Source organism: Carassius gibelio, chromosome B11 (genome assembly GCF_023724105.1).
Source record: "Carassius gibelio isolate Cgi1373 ecotype wild population from Czech Republic chromosome B11, carGib1.2-hapl.c, whole genome shotgun sequence".
Lineage (NCBI taxonomy): Eukaryota > Metazoa > Chordata > Actinopteri > Cypriniformes > Cyprinidae > Carassius > Carassius gibelio.
The window spans coordinates 22,874,724-22,895,833 of record NC_068406.1 but is presented as its reverse complement, the minus strand read 5'-3'; the positions used below and the strand labels follow the sequence as shown (position 1 = coordinate 22,895,833).

At 33.9% G+C, this 21,110-nt stretch overlaps 1 protein-coding gene across 1 annotated transcript; it reads right to left on the bottom strand.

Annotated features, from left to right (window-relative positions):
• Positions 1–14,416: 14,416 nt before the first annotated feature.
• plvapb (plasmalemma vesicle associated protein b) lies at positions 14,417–18,948 on the bottom strand. The gene is made up of 5 exons (XM_052569417.1): positions 17,915–18,948; positions 16,890–16,974; positions 16,156–16,814; positions 15,966–16,028; positions 14,417–14,925 (listed from the first exon to the last, which is right to left on the bottom strand). The coding sequence occupies exons 1-4, from the start codon at positions 18,293–18,295 to the stop codon at positions 15,975–15,977; spliced, it is 1,179 nt and encodes a 392-aa protein (XP_052425377.1). The 5' UTR covers positions 18,296–18,948; the 3' UTR covers positions 14,417–14,925; positions 15,966–15,974.
• Between the last annotated feature and the right edge of the window lie 2,162 nt (positions 18,949–21,110).

Sequence of the window (21,110 nt, the reverse complement as noted above, 5' to 3'; positions counted from 1 at the left end):
TTATCAGGTGCCAAATAAATATTTAAAACAAAAATGTATAAAATAAGATGATTAATACAGTTTTAAAGTTGACTTTGCTAGACTTGCAAATTCAAGGCTTATTCAGGCTTATTTTTCATATTGTTAATAATAATAATAGGATTTGTCTAAAAAGTATTGGATTAGCCTATGTTTGTAAGAAAAGTCTTTTCAGTGTCAACTTGCCTTTTCTTTATAATTCTGTGAAATTTATTATAAATTTTGAGTGAAAGTTGTGTCTTAAATGGAATCATTTGTGTAAAGGCATAGTCTTTTTGTTAACAAAGTTTTTTGGTTTCAATTTATATATGTGTTAATAATTGTATTATTTACTCTTGAACTCTTGAACTTAATATGAGTTCATTTAAAAATGCTGTTTAAAATATTCTCAGTATGTCAACCAAAGTATCCAACTACCCTTAATTTACAGTAAAATGGCTGTAAATTCTATCATTGGTTACTAACTCAATCCTTGCATGTAGGAGAGCATCTGTGAATATATTTCTCCCTCTATATTTCTGTGGGACTAAAATAAGACACAGTCTGTCCGAAAGGATGAAGCAGGGTATTATTTATTAATTAATGCAAAAAATATCTTACCAGCTGAATATTTCAGAATGGCTTAACTATGAAGGTGATTTATTATATTTCCCTCTGAACAAAAGAGCATAATTTAAGGGGTATAACAGGGTGATTTTCTCCATAATCTAGATATACAGTCGAAAATAATTATATACAGTCTAAAATAAGATTTGCGATTTATATTAACATTAACCAGAAATACATACAGTTCTGCATTTAAATTGTTGTTATATATATATATATATATATATATATATATATATATATATATATATATATATATATATATATATATATATATATATATATATATACTGTAGGCACTGTAGGCCTATAGCAATTAGACAAAAAATAGAAAATGTTGCATGAAATAAATAGCACATTTAAAATTTTCATTTATTCATTGAAAAACATTTTTGATTGAACTATTACTTGAATAATAATATGTTTATTCTGAAATGTGAATTTTTTAAGTATAATATGTCATACCTCACGACATTGCTGACACTAACTAAAATAAGATCATGATCTTTTAAATAAAACACAAAAAACAGATAAGTATTAAAATCTGAGTAGTTGAATAGACTAGCACGGTTCACGTCACTAGTGCCACACGGACAGAACTGTAGGGCGCACAAGGGGAAAGACTTTTATTTGATTGACAATTAAGCTGGCGAATAACAAGCTTCGTTGCTCCCACGTGTGTCGATGCGGACCAATGAAACTCATCTGAACGGAATCACCAACAACAAACGGCACGTGGAGCGCTCGTTTATTTTACTTTCTATGTTTATGACAGCGGTGTAAATAATAATGATTCCGCCGATCTATTGACACATTGATCCTGTATATCAGGTTATTAACATGCACTTTATTTGTTATTGGAGAAGAAGTGCTGCTGCCATACCTGTTATAAGGTCAGATGTGTCATTAATGTTGTAATATTTATGCATTATGAATTGGCAACATCTTTATCAGGTGCCAAATAAATATTAAAGGGTTAATTCACCCAAACATGAAAATTCTGTCATTAACCCACCCTCAATGTCGTTTCGTGAGATGTAGGCTATATTGAATAAAGTCATTATTTTAGTTTTCTTTGTGCACAAAATGTATTATAGTAGCTTCGTAAAATATTTTTTTTAAAATAGATTTTAAATTAGATTTATTCTTGTGGTAGCAAAGCTGGATTTTCAGCAGTAATTACTTTAGTGTCACGTGATGCTGATTTTATATTCAAGAAAAAATTCAATGTTGAAGACAGTTGAGCTGCTTAATATTTTTCTTGTGATAACTGACACTTGACAAAAAAGAAAAAGAAAAAAAAACTATTTATTTTAAATAGACATCTTTGCCAACATTATACTATAAATGCTGTTATTGTCACTTTTTTCATTTCAATTTAAAATTGCCTTCCTTGATGAACAGAAGTTATTTCTTTCAAAAATTCTTTCAAAGTATATAAAATTAAGAATTATTTTCTGGTTTGACACATTTCAATCTTTCAGTGGAGTCTTACAAGAACTTGCTGTGTGTGTGATCAACCGTTATTGTCCCAAAGTGTTCTGAGAAATGTCTTCTAAAACCCTTTATGTTAATTTTATCATGAAAAATGTATTTTGCAAACATCTAGTTATTGAATCAGAATTTTAACACTAGATGGCAGCATATGTTTTGTGCTTGGGAATATCTTGAATATCATTTCTCCTTTCATGTGAAGGAGTGTTTTATTAACTTATAGGCTTTATCTGACAATATTATAGAATGTAAATTCAATTTGGTGATGTGAAGAGTTGGAGAGTCATTGTATTTTAAAGTCTCAGTGACCTGATCCATGCAGAGACAGAAGCACAGAGGTGACAGGCTCTCAGACAAATGACAGATGACCTGGGCCACATTTGCCAAGATTGGAGTGTTCGGCTAAAATGAACGTAAGTAAAGGATTGATCAGGAATATCTCATGTTTTTAGAACTTTTTTTATGACCCTGTATCATCTGACCCACATATTAACATTGTTTTCCAGTTGCTGCTTATGTGTTACAAAAATATTGCAGCGGCAACCTAAATTACTTTAACATGTTTGTCACTAAAGCAGGCAGGAAATTCCAGACAGATGCTATAGACATGCAGAATGTGGAAATTGTTAGGGGCTTTTCACACAGAACTCGTTTTTCCATTCCAGTGCGCTAATTTTCCATTGTTTTTCTATAAACACCAGCTTGAGCGGTGTACGTGTTTGATTGTTTCCTACTGGATGCCAATCAGGGGCACAAACAAAAAAGTAAAAAGCAGAACACTTAGGAATGCCTCAGGAGAACCGTCCATAATAGTGTGCTAGATTATTCTTGACACTAAAAAAAAAAAAAAATTAAGTTTCAAATAAATGGTGTTCTTTGGAACTTTTCTATTTGTCCAAAGAAAAGAAAAGTCATGGTACTTCAGTGACAAAGGTGAATATTGAGGTCAAATATTGTTTCAATTTAAAATAGCAGTTTACTACTTGAATCCTTTGATACAAAGCTGAATTTTCAACATCATTACTCCAGTCTGCTTCATTTTTTTTTTGTTGAAGCCATCATGCATTTTTCAGGATTTTTGATAAACTTCAAAAGAACAGAATGTATTTGAAATATAAATCTAAATATATTTCATATATATATATATATATATATATATATATATATATATATATATATATACAGAAGTCATGCCTCATTCCACACGTTCTCACGTAGTGAAAAATACATCGCAAAGCAAAGCAGACACTGACAATGTGCCGTCAGACAATACATTTTTATTCATAAAATATATATATATATATATATATATATATATATATATATATATATATATATATATATATATATATATCATATTTACACAATGACATGTCATTTCTGTCTCTACATGGTCACTCGTTTCAGTCCTCCTCTGCTCTCTTTATCGCACATGGCAGAGATCCAGCCCCAAGACTCCCTGAAAAGCACATACATTACACGCGCTCTAAGGACCAAAACACCCAGTTTTCTCATCCTTCTCCTCATTTTGTAGCACCTCTAACTAAACACATTCAAAATTGTACATGTGCTATCGGTAATAGCAAAAGCTGTTTTCCTTGTAGTGTGAGGCATAATAGACTGTTGATGTAATTTACTGTGGAGGCCAATAGAACACTTGTCATAAGTGTGTTCACATAAGGGGTTATTGTGTTTTTATTATAAGGTCTATTAAATAATTGCAGAATTTACTGCTAGATTGGGCAGTGTAGTCTCTCTGTCAGGGATGGTGTCCATCTATTGTTTGTTTGTAAGGGTGATTGCTTGAGTGAGTGAGGAGCAGAGAGCGGGAGACAGGACATCCTGAGCAGGGTGTGCGCCAAGCCAACACAAGCCTCAGGAGGAGCCAGTGTGATATCAGCTATTGGTTTGGCTAAAGACACCAAGGATTTTCTAAATAACTGTAAATCTGAAAAAAAATAAGGCCTCAAAATTTTGGGGAAAAAACATGACAACGAAAATGTTGAAACAGAAAAGGATTAGAAATATTATACAATAATTGGGAAAATTGTCTAAAATTTACACTGCAGTTCAAAAGTTTGGTCTTTGAGTTAATGTTTTTTAAAGGGGACATTGCATGCTACATGTACTTTTAAAAGTAGTTTGAACTGAAATGTGTGTTGACAGTGTGTATAATGAAAAAAAATCCACCCAGAGCTGTTTTTTCTTAATCTACTAAAATGCCTGTCTTTGTGACATCACACTGACAGGCCCCTCCCACGATAGTTTGATTGACAGTAGCGTTTCAGCACAGACTGGACTGGCGTCTTACCTTAGCTCCGCCCTGAGTGACTGTCATCAGTCCATCATTGTTTCAACACTGGAGCAGATGTAGACAAGAATGACTCCTAAGCATTGAGGTGTTCTGTTGTTGGATGTAATAATGAACATAGCAGTCGTCATTTACTCTGATGACATCACTGACATCTGAGCTGCTGAAGACACAGTGGATTACATTTGTTTCTGAAGAGAATGCGCCCCAGTCTACCTAAATGTGTCTATCTTCATTTGAATCATTCATGATCCAGCTTCACCTACAGAAGAAGTGAGGATAAGGTTTTTTTATGAATCTTTGCAAATCCCTTTCATAATAATGTGCTAAATGGCAAATTTCAGATGAATGCGGCTAAATTAATAAAAAATAGGTAACACTTTAGAATAAGGTTCCATTAGTTAATGTTAGTTAACTACTTTCGTTAACATGAACTAAGCAAGAGCAATCCTTCTACAGCATTTATAAGTCTTAGTTCATGTTAATTTCAACATTTACTAATGCATTATTTAAATCAAAAGTTGTGCTTGTTAACATTAGTTAATGCACTGTGAATTACCATGAACTAACAATGAATAACTGTATTTTCATTAACTAACATTAACGAAGATGAATAAATACAGTAATAAATGTATTATTCATTGTTTGTTCATGTTAATTAATACATTAACTAACATTAACTAATGGAACCTTATTCTAAAGTGTTACCCAAAAATATAGTAAACAGGCCCTCAGAGAGCAGTTGGAAGAGAGGGGTGGGGTCAGCAGAGCTCATTAACATTTAAAGGGAAATGCTACAAAATGACTTCAGAAAATAGCTGTTTATGAAAGGGTAAAAAAGGTGTGTTTTAATGTAAATTTTAACCAAACTATGTTACAGACTTTTCATTAAGACTCTAAAGAATCATATCAAGCTGTGGAAAAGTACCTTCATAAAATATTATTATATGCATTTATTTGTTAAAAAACATAATGATATTGTAAAATATTATTTCAATTCAAAATAGCTGTTTACTACTTGAATATATTGTAAAAAGTAATTTATTCTGGTAATGAAAAGATGAATTTTCTTATGTTCTTTGCATTCTAATTTTGCCATGTTTTAAGAAATTCAAATAATAAATATGGTTTTGTTGCTTTTTAATGTGTTTTGTGAAATCACTTGTAGCGCCCCCAGTTAAAGCAGCATGTGAACTGGTCATCTCTTCCTCTTTACTAAGCATTAAATAAACATAAATGAACATCAGAAGGTATCTATCCCTGGAAAGACGTCAATACACATTTTTCAAGCTTTAGTGAGACTATTCCTCACTTTCTGTGGAATTATGACTAAGTTGTTGTATTTGTGTGCGTTGTCAATTATAGTGCTTGGCACATGTAGAAGCATTCTTTGACTTTGTGAGGAATCTTAAATGACGGTATACGTCTCTTCACATGGATCCCTGTCACCGATTCATTTCCAGAATGGTTTGCAAGACCTTCCTGTTAGTATTGACCTCAGAGAAACCACAGCAGATGTTGAAAGAAGGAATCAAGACCATTGCAAGTCTCTTTGAGAGATGTTGTCGTAGTGCCTAAAAATACAGCATGTACAATTAATGCACATGCCATCATTTGTCCAATTTTGTTCAGATGTTTTGGTGTTATATTTACATTAGAGTCTATTCCTCTGGAAAACAGAGGGATTTCTTTGTGCGTCAAGGAACAAGTCTGTCATAGACCATCTCCTTCCTCTGAGAGTTACAGACGGGTTGTAAAGTCTCTAATAGAGGTCATGAAAAATAGTGTTTCCCCTCCATTGACACACTTTAAAAGTGTGCCAAAGCTCTGTGCATTTGTATATTATTATAAAATGAGATCCCTTTGCTATTTATCCCATTTGCATCCTTATTGACTTTTCCTTTTCATAAATTAGTTTTACACTAAGTACAAACAAAAGCTACACACAATACATTAAGGACAAAGATGTCTCCATTAAAAGTGCATTTTTTAATCCTAGTGCAATTTTGGCATAAAATCATACATTAGTTTTTAATAGGCTTTGATTCTGCTGGCAAGGCTTCAAAATTTTTACTTTTTTGTTTTATAGTAAGTACTCACTTTCTATAATTTAAAAGAAGCTATATAATTAGAATTGTGTGAATGAATTGGTATCATTATAAGAGTGTGGCTTGTTTGTTTGGTTGAAATATTATTTAGAACTAAGTAGTTGTCTTTGTAATTGCACAAAAATAACAAAGCGTCAAAATTTATATTTTTTCTGAATCATATCCAAGACAAGAATGGAATAATGATGAAAATACAGCTTTGATCACAGGAATAAATTACATTTTACAATATTTTCACATTTATTAAACAGTTATTTTAAATTTTAATAATTTTTTCACAATTTTTGCTGTATTTGTTATCAAATAAATGCAGCCTCGGTAAGAATAAGATATTTCATTTAAAAACATTTTAAAAATCTGACAGACCCCAAACTTTGTTTGTGTAAGCTTTGACAGCAATACAAATAAAAAAAATTTTCAGTGGATCTTATGGAATCTTTTGCAGCCCCCTAGTCCTTATTGTTTGTGTCTTCAACTTATAAGAAAAGAAAATATATTTCTGCTGTTTGTTCTTTTGTCCACACTATAATTTTTATTCATTTGGCGAAGTTACTTGAGTGAACAAAACAATGCATCAAATCATGTTTCCATATTTATGGGAATATAATGTTTTACTTAAAACGGTTAAACAGATTTTAGGGGCAAAAGAGTCACATTGTCCTACAATAAAAGGTTGATGGTTGTGATAAATGCACATAAAGTGACCCCGTGCACGGCCTTTAATGACGTTTATCTCTGACCTCTGTGCTGTCCAGTAGCAGAAAGGGATGTTTGGATATCACCGCACTTCCTGCCCCCAATTAACCCACGTTCATCAGGCCTCTTATTGTTCATGGTCTCTGCTGTCAGTTCCTGTGTAGAGTAATTTAATTAAGCATTTTTTTTTTATTAAATTATGCTTAAAGCTGTAAAACGGAATTTTCAGAATGTAGTACTTTCTGCACTTGAAAATTTGCAAGGATTTAGAAATGTAAAATGTGTTTGGGGATTGGTAATGTATGAACTCTGAAAGGAAGTACACACAAAGAGCAATTGAGTGAAAATGGCCTCTTCCTTCCAGTGTGCATATGGAAATATACTTTAATTCCAGACTGTACCAGAATGGCAACAACAGAGAAACGTTTCTTCAAACTTTCATCCGCTCAAGGAGGCTGCAGTAGTTTAGCGAAGTTTATTGTGATGATATATATGCAGTTATTCTGGACAAAAGACAAAAGCCAAGAGACACTGAAGATGTTTTATTCAAGCATTTCTTTAGGTTTTAAATGGGTTTAGTTCATTGGTGTTTTATGTAATTGTTCAGTTCCAAACAGATCAGCGCTTACCTGCTGTTCAAAATCAGATAATTAGATAGTAAAAACATTCAATGTTAAAGTGCCTTGCTAATGAATGAAACACTGACATTTTACAGAAAATAACTTACATAAAAAACAAACTTATCAGACCGTAATATGGCACTGTGGTCTCTTATGCACCTTTAGTGTTTTATGGTGATTTTATATTATAAATAAATAATTAATTAATGGGTACTTGGCAAATAAATAAATGCACATGAAATATTGATGGATGCCATTCAAAAGGCAACTTGGTTAAATAAAGATGTATATATAATATAAAGAAGGATACCGGTAACACATTGCAATAAGGTCTCATTTGTTGATATTAGTTAATGCATGAAATAAGAGAAGACCTTTACTTGTCTTACTTTTCACTTCCTGATTATTTATTTTAAGAGGGTTTTATGATGGTTACAGGATTGATGCATAAATTGTGAATACAAATTAATAAAGTGACATGAAAATACAAAAATGAAAATACATAATTAACTGAATCTCAATGTCATTCCAAACCCACAAGACTTTGGTTAATCTTCGAAACACAATTGAAGATGTTTTTAATTAAGTTTTCTCTCCCTCCACCAGGTAACCAAAACATTAAATATCCAAAAAGACCATGCCGATCATATAATTTTAACTTGGTCGATGCTAAAATGGGTGTGGAAAAAATCCATAAACACTCTTAAAAATAAAGGTTCTTTATTGGCATCAATGGTTCCACAAAGAACCTTTATCGTCCATGGAACCTTTTCATTCCACAAAAAAGGTTTTTGATTATTAAATTATTATTATTCTTCACACTAAAAAATTAATAATAATAAAATGTTTATTATAATAATGTTTCACTGAAAGGTTCTTTGGGGAACCAAAACTGGTTCTTCTATGGCATCACTGTGAAAAACACCCTTTTAAAACCTTTATTTTTAACCTTGTTGTTAGCTCTTTTGACGTGGGCAAATAAGCAACTATTTGGCTTTGGACAAGGTGTCCCAAATCATCCAGAAGTGTTATTCTAGTATGGAAATTCAGACTCACCTTCACCTGATCTGGACAATTGGAAAATACAGCAGTTGTTGTTGGCGGTCACCTCAGTAACACAGACATTTTTGCTTCCAAGGTGGTGCACTTTGTTTTGTACTATGCTTTCGGATCTTATTTTAAGCTCCATTTTTAAGGAAGACAATTCCTTATCTCATCTAAAAATAAAATGCATATGTTCCTGCCCATGCTTATTATTTGCCCATCACTGTAACACTGGTCTGAAGGATTGCACGTTTCTACAGGATGTGACCTTTGTGTTGTTTTTTTGTGCTTGTAATTATCACATTTTAAATATAGTAAATCTAGGTTTTCTTGAAACCTTGTGCATCTCCCATGGTAATACCTCTGCCCTCTATCCTGAGAAATTAAAGACTTCGGAGAAGTCTGAGTCTAAGAACAAAATGTTTCACGGGGCTCCCAACATCTCAGCGAACTAGTTTTCATTGTCCTTGGATGTGCAATATGTGTATTGCTGTATGGCAAGCCATTTTAACATTTATTCCTTAAAACATACTATAGTACTACTACACTAGTAGCTAGAAAATCAGTACTAATAGCAAAATCAGTAAAATCAGTACTAATAGCATGAAATCAGTAAAATCAGTACTAATATCATGAAACTTTTTGCTATAGCAAAAAGTTTCATGCTACTAGCACTGATTTTCTAGCTACTAGTGTATATTCCATTAGGTACTAGCACATACTTATTGTTTATTCTTTGGCCACGAGCAACTTTTGTTTAAAATACTAATGCTTTTTTATAAGATACTTATTAAAATGGTGACTAATGTATTTTTAGATATTGCTAGAAAGCATTCATTACATATTAAATGCTATTACTTTTCAGTAGATATTTGTTTTTATTTAACAGATAGAAACTATCTTACTAGTCACAACTGTTATAGTCATGTTACTCGTGTTATAGTCAGAAAGCCCAATGTAGAGTTAAAAATCTTACTAGTAAAATAGAAAATCTTACTAGTAACACTTTGAATAATGCATGAATGAATAAGTAACAGTGTGTAATAATAGATATAGTGTCTAATAAAAATAAGTAGTAGTACCTAATCAATGACTACTAGAATATATAAAACTTATGTTCTAGTCACAATAGGAATACGTACTAGTCAAAACTGAGTAGTTGATATCTGAATAACAATAAGTCAATACAAATTTAAATGTGTTACTAGTAGCAATAGAATAGTTAAAAGTCACTAAGTAATAGTATCTAATATATTAGTGTCTAATAAAAGTACTATTTAGAATCTAATGAATAAGCTGCTAGTATCTGACAAAAAGTACTAGTGTTTATAGGTACTAGTGTCTAATGAATGAATTCCAGTATCTAATAAATAAGAACTGGTATCTAATGAATAAATACTTGTGTCTTAAGAATACACATTATGTAAAAACGTACCAGTAGAATCAAAATAGTAAGTTTTATAAATTAATTGTTAAATTGCTTGCCATATACCAATCAGAACTGGACGGTTCTAAATCAAAAGTTTTAATTGAGTTACTAGTAACAACTGAATATATACTAGTAACTATTGAAATAAATACTAGTATACTAATGAATAAGTATACTAGTATCTGTTTAATAGGTACTAGTATCTAATGAATTAGGAAAGGAAAGGAAAGGATGTGATGTGACGGAATTTGTGTTCTGCATTTAACCCATCCAAGTGTGCACACATAGCAGTGATTGGTGAACAAACACACACACACACACACACACACACACACACACACAGTGAACACACACCAGGAGCAGTGGGCAGCCAATGCTGCGTGTCTGACGTCCGGTGCGCCTGTCAGCGATATGTATTTACGGAGACGTGTGGGAAAATCAAGCTAGAATAAACACTCAGGCATTTTTTTGTGCAAACAATCCAAAGTGATAAATATTGCCATCCTAAAAATGGCCCATAGAAGGGAAATATCTCTCAAGATTTCTCAAGATCGAGGGGAAATGATCTGTTTATTCACAGATTTAGATGTAGGTGCGACAATTATTCATGACTGATTAGACATGAGAGGTTATGCAATAATATAAAGAGTTCAGTTTCATAATGTTTCTAGAAAAAGAGGTGGCAGTTTAACAATGACCAGAAAATATGTAATTTTGATAGGTGTCTATTCCAGTCATGGCTTCCACTGAAGGCAAAGGATAACTGACTAAAAAGAGATAAATAATCAATTTAACCAGTTCTTTTTACTGATATTCAAACTTTTCATACAATTTTTTTGTATATTAACTATTGAATTAATTGATAAAACTAGCTACAATTACAAGCCAACAAAATGTACAGTACAGACCAAAAGTTTGGACACACCTTCTCATTCAAAGAGTTTTCTTTATTTTCATGACTATGAAAATTGTAGAGTCACACTGAAGGCATCAAGGGCTATTTGAGCAAGAAGGAGAGTGATGGGGTGCTGCGCCAGATGACCTGGCCTCCACAGTCACCGGACCTGAACCCAATCGAGATGGTTTAGGGGTGAGCTGGCCCGCAGACATAAGGCAAAAGGGTCAACAAGTGCTAAGCATCTCTCGGGGAACTCCTTCAAGACTGTTGGAAGACCATTTCAGGTGACTACCTCTTGAAGCTCATCAAGAGAAAGCCACGAGTGTGCAAAGCAGTGATCAAAACAAAAGGTGGCTACTTTGAAGAACCTACAATATGACATATTTTCAGTTGTTTCACACTTTTTTGTTATGTATATAATTCCATATATAATTCCACTTGTGTTAATTCATAGTTTTCATGCCTTCAGTGTGAATCTACAATTTTCATAGTCATGAAAATAAAGAAAACTCTTTGAATGAGAAGGTGTGTCCAAACTTTTGGTCTGTACTGTATATATATATATATATATATATATATGTATACATACTGTGTATTTAATTTTTTTTATTTTTAAGTTCTCTTTTTTAATTTACATTTCAATGCAAAAAATAAAACAAACAAAATCTAAATTATAAATGGACACATGCTTTGACGCCATGTTTCTCCTTCATGTTTTATATGGTGTGGTGGGTGAAATCAAAGGTCATTAGACTGTACTGATCACAAAACAACTACACTTAAACAGCACAATTCATATGAATCCTTATGAATTAATCAATAAAACTGTTTTAAAACAGAAAAAAAAATTTTTTTCCTGCATTTTAGAACAAATTATATTTTTGAAAAATATTGCAACAATAATTCTATAAAAAGGTCTATCATGATTTATTTGCAGATATCTTTAAAAAGTTTTATTTTATGTAATGCAATGAAATTCAAACATTTTAATGCATGCACAACGTGTACATCATTGCACACTAGGCATTTCCTTTGTTACAGTTTACCTTTGTGTGTTGCAGTGCATGATATTTTTCTGCCTGTTCAGTATGCTGTGATTTACTAAAGGGATGGAATAGACAGGAAGTGGCCAGTTTGTTTCTGCGAGGTCAGAGGTTGTAAGATGCTGACCAGGCTCAGGAAACAGGCAGGCAGATCTGTCTCTTGTGGTCATCGACTTGATACAGCTTCCTTCAGAGCCCCAGCTAGTGCGCGTCTTCCTCAGCGGACACTTGAAGAGTATCCTTGAGCACTCATCTCACAGACAGGACTGCATCCTGATCCTCAACAAAAGTGACCTCATCTCCACCGAGCACAACCGCAGCATCCATGCGGCCCTCGAGGAGGCTGCTGATGTTCCTCCTGCTGGATTTTTGTCTGTTTTTGTTTTTGCTTCGGTTTGTTGTTGAATTATAAACTTTTAAACTGTGACTGGATAAAACAACAACAAGGACAAAAAAACAACAACGTTATTTCATGACATTTAAACAAACAAACAGTATATTATTAAATATATTATATAATTAATGTTAAGTAAAAATGTGATATATAGCAAAATGCTCCTTTCTGTAGTCATTTGTTTTCTAGCTGACATCTTACAAAAATTAACCATGGTTTTACTACAAATGAAACACTATAATTATACTATAATTATACCATAATTATAACCATGGATTCCTACACTAACTAACCATAGTTTAACCATGGTATTTGTAGTAAAACTGTGGTTATACTAATGGTAATCAATACATCAAAAAACATGGTTACTATACTTTAACAATAGTAAAACCAAAGTACATTTAGTAAGGGAAGGTGAATGTTATTTGACATTGCATACAAGCTGTTTTACTGACATGTTTCTGCGGTTCAAACGCACATTTATTGTTTGTATAATGTAATAGAATTGGCAGAATTTGAAAGCTGAGACTTTGTTTCATATTAAAAGTAACAAGGCACAAAGCTTAAAGTGATTATTGGATTGTAGACGTGCTGCAGATAATTTTGAGTGAATATTTTTTCATATTAGATTTAATATTTTAATCTAATCCTAATATATATATACATACACACAGAAGTATGTTGATTTCGTTTTTCACACTTAAAACAGAAGGACTTGTACACAGTTATTGCAAAAGGTGTAAAGATTTTAAACAGAGTTTCTAGATGGCAGTACTAAAAAAATAAAAAAAGATAGCTGATAAAAATCTACAAACCTGAGCTGATCGATCCAAACAGTCTACAGAAGAGCTCACTGTAACCAGAAATATCAGCCATTATTTTATTGCATTTAGTAGGCACAGTTTCAAATCTCGGCTTCCCCAAAAACAATAAAATTTCCTCCCAATGGCTGTTTTGCAAAGGATGCCTTCACATTAGCCTTGGCAGGAGGATTTCTTATTTGTTCTGGCCGCATTGATCTGATGCAGCTGAGCATTCTCTGTGGTCAACTCTACCGGCTGTTGAGGAAGGAGCTGTTCAGAAATGCTCCCCACGGCCCTTTGTTCTCCTGTCAATCTGACATTCATTTAAATATTTATGTGTGCTTGCTGAACTCTTCACCTGTTTGACGGCATCGTGGTGCCAGGAGCTGTGCGCAGCACACTGTACCTTCTGCCTTCCTCTCATTCATGCCACTGTTGAGCTGTTGTTTCTGCTGATTAGTGGGGTTAAAAAGCTCGCATAAATCTCACTGGCCTTTGCTCTGCTTTATGAGGTTGAGGGAGAGGCCAACATGTTCTGAAGGAACTGCCTTAGAACACAAAGACTCCTTCAGAATTCTGTCATACATTTAATAGCGACTGCATGAAGAAAATTATTTACCAATCTCGGCACAGAACACATTCAGCATCGTCAAAGTCTTTTGTTAATTCATCTTTATATTATACACACCACAACCCAAAACTGAATCTTTAAATATTGTAGTACTGCATCATCAGAGTGCATGTCTAATATTATTAATATTGTGCATTTTGTTGTTATTAGTAAGAATTACTTGGCTATTAACATATTGAACAGACTATTCCTGTATTTTCATTTTATATATATATATATATATATATATATATATATATATATATATGAGATCAGCATATTTTGTAAGTGAGCTAGAAATCTTGTTTTAACTTTTTAATATAGAAGGAAAGAAAACAGGAGTTGATTTTGATGAGTGTTTATTTATTCAAAACAGACTGATCAACATATTAGAAAGAACAAAATATTTAGAAAACACAAACAGTAAAAAGGACATTAAAACTGGTTCGAACAATCACTGTAACACAATTAATGTGTAAAGAGCATTATATACATCACAACACACGGAGGTTTCACAGAATCAGATTCTCTTAGTATTTAACAAAGTCATGTATTTAATATCAACTGTGTGCTTTGTAGAAAGGCAGTCTCACATTTTTAGGTCTGCACCACTCTAAATAACTGAGACCTAGATGAAGTAGATATATCATGTCATGCAAGCTCACAGCCCATGATGCTTAAATACAACTATACAAAGAACTTAACATTAGAGTGCACGTACATTTACAGGGATCCACAGTGACAACAGTATTTACAGAAGAGATCACAGGCTCAAAATCAGGAAACTCCCACACACAAGACACTCAGAGTCCGGCCTTGAGATTCAGATCACTCCCTTCTCCACACCCAGCCTGCGGAAAAGAGCGAAAACAATATAAAAGACATTCTTAATCACTCTGATACGCTTGATGTGGGCAATTAACACAAGTCCTCCAAACTAAGGTTTTTTAATATTCCTTTAATAGCGTCATGTTTAATATCGTGTGTGACCTGTAATCTTTTCACAAAGTATTGTATGTTTTGTTTCAGATGTTATCAATGATCAATCTAATTTCAAATTTTAAAAGGCATTTTTTTGTTTCAAAAAACAAATTGACGGAGTGAAGTATGCACACAGTGGTCCTTTGCCAGAAATAATTTTGCCATATATCATCACAAAAAAGTACAGCAGTTGTAGGAGGCAGTACCTTTTCAAAATACTAATATTTTACCATTAAGGTAATAAAATGCACCCCTAGGGTACAAATATGAACACCTTAGGGGTCAATAAGGAGCAAAGGTGTACCACCCTGGTGACAGCATTTGCTTCTGTCAGTAATTAAACACACATGCACCTGCTAAACGAGTTCTTCAGAATTACTAGAAACTTTCAGGCCGGTGTGTTAAAGCTCAAATCTGCAGGAATCGGACGTAGCATTCCGATGCAAATTTAAAGTGACAGTAACGTATGTTTTTGTTATGGGCAGGTGTGTCCAATCCTGCTTGTGGAGTTTAGCTCCAACCCTGATTGAACACATCGGGGTAGTTCACCCAAACGTTTAAATTCTGTCATCGTTAACTCACCCTCGCATCATGTCTTTCTTGCCAAACAGTTTCTGGCTCCTATTGACTTCCATAGTTTTTCCATTCTGATGGAGTCAATGGAGTCCAAAACCTACTTGTTTAACCATATTTTTCAAAATGTCTTCTTGCATGTTAACAGAAGAAAGAAAATCTAATAGGTTTGGAACAAATGAGGGCGAGTGAATGATGACAAATATCTTTAGGATTACTAGACATCTCCTGACTCTGCGGGACACAGGAGCAGATTGGACACCCCTGGTTTAGCTTGTACCAAGTGAAAAGTAATGCCAAGTGAATTCTGACTTTCAAATGAATAAAGACCACTTACCTTTAGTGGTTAACGGCCCCTTCCAGATGTGGCCATGCCAGGGGGTTGACCAGCAGGTTTGAGCTGCACAAACAGTGAAGATTGATTTGAGATCATTACGATACACTCAATACGATACGATAAAGCTAAAAATTGCCACTGTGGAAGAATTTTCCAGATATGTTAAGCGTCATCATTCATCAACTCCCACCTGTTGTGTGCAGCCGTTTCGCAGCTGGATTTCGAGTTGCTCTTTGTCGTTCCTCAGTCTGCTTTTCTCCTCGAGAAGCTGCTTCTGCTCCCTGTCATACTTCTGTTGGGCATCCTGCAGTTTTTTGCTGCTCTCCCCAGCCTCTTTCTTCTGATCCGCTTTGCACTTGTCCAGTTCTGAAGTCAGTTCCACGTTCTCTACTTCCAACCGGCTGCTCTGTTTCTGAATGCTGGAGACCTTCGCTCCCACGATGTCCAGGTAGCTCTGGAACTTGTCCTCCACCTGTCGAGAGAGACTGGTGCAGTTGGAGCGAATCCTTCCCATCTGCTCTTCCTGTTTCGTGCAGGTGAGGTGAAACGTGACCGAGTGGGTGAAGAAGTTGTCGATTTTGGTCAGGAAGGCACTTGTGACCGTCTGGATGCCTTTGAGGGACTCTGCAAAGTCTTCTTTGCATTTCTTGGTGTACAAGTCAAGCTGGGATTTCAAGTTCATGTTTTCTTTCCTCAGTTGTGTCACCTGGCTGTGATGTTCATTTTTCTCCTTCACTGCATTGTCCAAGTCTATTTTAAGGTACTTCGTCGTTTGGCTGAAGTTACTCATAAGGATTCCATATAGTTCTCTCTGCTGTTGCAGAGCACTGTTTAGAGTTTTTATTTCACCTGAGAAGAGAAAAGAAAGACATGTCAGCAGGACGGTCTTCTGTGTGAAACTGCTGATTCATTTATTGCACTCACCATTCTGATTGTTGTTGCTTGGTGGACATGAAGGTGGAGGATTTCGAGTGCTTAGGACCTTTGCTTTACTGGCCTCACAAGCAGCCTGGAAAACAGCCAGTCAAAATCAAGCTTTAATTGTTGGTAGGGTTTCAAGATTAATCAAACATTGTAATATCAAGACAAACATTCAAACTTGGTCCATCTTTGCACATTCTCATGTCATTGCACACCTGTATGACAGACTTATTTCTGTCAAACAACAAAGATTTAAAAAAAAAATGTATGTAGTTTTTCATTTGTCCATGCAATAAAAGTCAATGTCAAATTATTTTGAGCCTCGTTGACCAAAACAATGTCAACATCCTTCAAAATATATTTGAGTTTGTTTCACAGAAGAAAGTAAGTCATAGATACTCTGCTTTTTAAATGTTTAGGATTATTAAGATTTGAAATGTTTTTAATTGTGCTGCTTAATTTTTATTTTGTAACGTGATACTTTCTTTGATTCTTTGATGAATAAAAATATTAAAAGAACAGCATTTATTCATAGCAGAAATCTTTTTTTAACAGTATGTCTTCACTGTCACTTTTTATAACATCCTTGATTAATAAAAATATTCATTTATTCTAAAAAGAAAAATTACTGACCACAAATTTTGATTGGTAGTGTATAATGTAACACACACAAAAAAAATCTATTTTGAATAAACATAATTCTTTTTAACTATTTATTTATTAAAGAACCCTGAAAAAATTATCACAGGTCCCCAAAAAAATGAAGCTGCACAACTGTTTACAGTATTAATTATAAATCGGCATATTACAATTATTTCTGAAGACACTGAAGACTGGAGTAATGATGCTGAAAAATCAGCTTTCTTCGCAGGAATATATTATATTTTAAAGTACATTAAAAAAGAAAATTGTTTTTTACTGCAACTTTTAATCAAATAAATGCAGTCTAAATGAGCATAAGACTCTTCTTTTAAAAAAAGTAACAGTTTTACTGATCCTCAAACTTTTCAAGCAAATAAAAGACTTACGAGTGACTTCTGAAAGCTACTGGTCTTGATCGTTAAGTCATTTTTCAGCTTTGTTATCTCTTTATCCGCCGCTTCCTTCTCTCCAGTCTTTGCTTTGAGGGAACCGGTGAGGTCAGCGTTGTCTTTTCTGAGTTTGGTGTTGTCTGCAGAGATCTTGTTGAAGGCCAGCTCCAGCTCTTCCACTCTCTTCTCCTCGGCCGTCTTCTCTGGCTGGCCGTACACGAGGAAGAGCACCAAACTGACGATGATGAGGGACTGGATCAGAGACGAGAAGAAGAAGAGGATCCTCATGTAGTAGCCGCAGCTTTTCCCCTTCTTCGCCTTGTGGATCTTTTTGGTCTCCAGTCCCACAGTGGCCCGGGAGTAGCTGCTGTTGTACATCTCTGAGGTCCGGTTGTGGGAATGAGACAGAACTTCAGATGGCTGTGATACTAAAAGTTTGTTATGAATAGTCAGAGATTACACTTCTGCCAGGACTCGGAGAGGGAGCTGTGTTTATAAGACACACTTCCAGTGCTGTGACTCTTTCCGGACCCTCCCCAGAAAAGCTCCAGAAGTTAACGGTGCATCACACTGAATCACACATCTCCAGAGGCAGCCTGAGCTCCTCCTTCCTTCATACATTACATCAAACCCTGTCAAGCAATGCAGACCACTGTTAAACATCTAGACTGCTCTTTTTATTTCATAATCTCATTGTGCCAAATGTCTCTGGTTGTTCTTGGTGTTTAATGAACTTAATATCAGCTGTCCTTTCGGAATCAGCCGCTTTGGCCAAGAAAAACAATGTTCCTGCAAAGGACAAAAGCTGTTTTTTTTTCTGTCTCTTCCTGGATCAGACCAGATACAATAACACATCTGCTCAAAACAAGCCACCTGAAACTGTTTCCTGCGGAGCCGCATCGGTGGAGTCGGAGGGACGACAGAAGTGACCCCAGGAATGAATAACAAACTCTCCCTGAAGTCCAGGAGGCGGCAGCACGTTTGATCCCGAGCTGGTGATGACGCTCGCAGCTGACACTCGTGTCTGGGAGAGTGTGAAGAGGGGACGTGAAGTAAGTCAGGGGTCTTCCTGCAGGCCATTGTCTCCTTTGCCAATCCCTCCTCAGCGGAAAGTCATTTACAGAGGGTTTTTGAAACTAACCGAGAGCTCTCCGAAAATTCCCTTAGGTAACGCAAATGAGCTTTAAGACAACAACAGGAAGCTGATTCTGCAAAAAACAACCAGATACGAGACTAATGAGCTGTGGTTATTATAGGGCATCTAAGATTTTTTGGGACTCTATTCAAGGGACAGTTCACGCAAAAATGAAAATTGCTATCATTTATTCCCCATCAAATTGTTCCAAACCTGTACAAGTTTATTTTTTTTGCTGAACACGAACGGAGATATTTAAAAGATTGTTTTTAACCAAACAGTTATTTGTTCCCATTGACTTCCATGGTATTTCCCCCCAATACTAGCAGCTGTTTGGGTACAAACATTCTTGAAAATATTTTATTTTGTGTTCAGCAGAAGAAAGAAACTTAAAGAGGTTTGGAACGAACTGAGGGTGAGTAAATGATGACAGCATTTTAATTTTCATTTTAAAGATAATTTCAAGCAAAAATTTTATTATGTACTCACTGTCATGTCAGTTGTCTCTGGAAAGCAAAAGTTGAGCATTACAGCCAATCAGTAAATCAACATTTTAGGTATTAACTCTTAAATAAATAAATAAATAAATAAATAAATAAATAAATAAATAAATAAATAAAAAATAATATATATATATATATATATATATATATATATATATATATATATATATATATATATATATATATATATATATATATATATATATATATATATATATATATATATATATATATATATATATATATATATATATATATATATATATAGTTATTTATGGTTCCAAGAATGTTTAACATCCATGGAAGCTTCCAATTCTACAGAATGTTCTTAAGATTATTCAAATGTTCATCACACTAAGAATTTTTTTTTTTTTTTTTTTTAAATGTGCACTTTAAGGAACCAAAGATGGGATAACTAAAAAAAAAGGGGTTCCTTATTTTTATTAGAGACCTTTCTAAGAATTTAGCCTCTTGGTTTAGGTTTTCCTCCATCTTTGTTTACATCTTGGAACTTGAACATTTTTCCCAGAACTAAGGAGTTTGCGGGGTGAAAAAGGTTAATGATTATTAACACAATAAAGGAGAAAAGAAAAGTGACCTGAAAGCTCTTCCGACTATTATCTGTGAACCTTTGTGCTGCTCAACAGCAGGATACAGAATCAACGATTTATACAATCTTGTGTGTTCATGGAATCAAAACAAAGCAAATTCTTCTTTAAAAACACAAACAATTCCAGTCAATAATCCCAGAAGTAAATCAAATCCCCAATGTGATCAATGTTATTCAGGATGAAGACTAATGGCTGTTTTTATTGTTGTTCAGTTGTACTCCTGCTACCTCTTGTGGACACAATTGCACTGCTGCTTTAATTTTCCCATTAAGCATTTTGTTTTGCATATTTAAAAGTAAGAAGTATTTTTAATGGATATGTTACATATTCTTCACCACAAAAAATTTATAAATAAAAATCCTCTAGTTCTTAATGCTTGTCATTTGCATGTACAAATTTTTTATCAGAATAATGTACTTTTTTTTTAAACCCTTCCTCCAAATGTTACATTCACTGGCACTCTCCAATACTTTATCAACTGGATGGATATTTAGTTCAGTATATAATAATGCAGTGTAGCACACATCTATACAAAATCTGGTGGAATAACATGAAACATCATGTGATTTGGAGGAATAATGTAACCAAAAATATATACATAAAAACAAAATTAACCTAAAATCTTCCGTTCAAATACCTTTTAATACCTTTATTTATTAATACCTAGGAAAAAAAATGACTGCTGCAACAGTATAATAGTAAAATAACCCAGGTTTTAACCAGTGGTGTGCGATATTGACAAAAAATATTATATCTCTATATTTTCTGGGATTTTATTGATAAAGATAATTAGACGATATTTTGCAGAGTGAGTTATTGTGCTGATAACTTATGGACTGCAGTGTCCATTATCTTTTGAATACTTATATTTGAAATTATTTAAATAATAAAATATACTCCAAATTAAACTTACCACTAGATGGCAGCAAGTCACTGTTAAATAA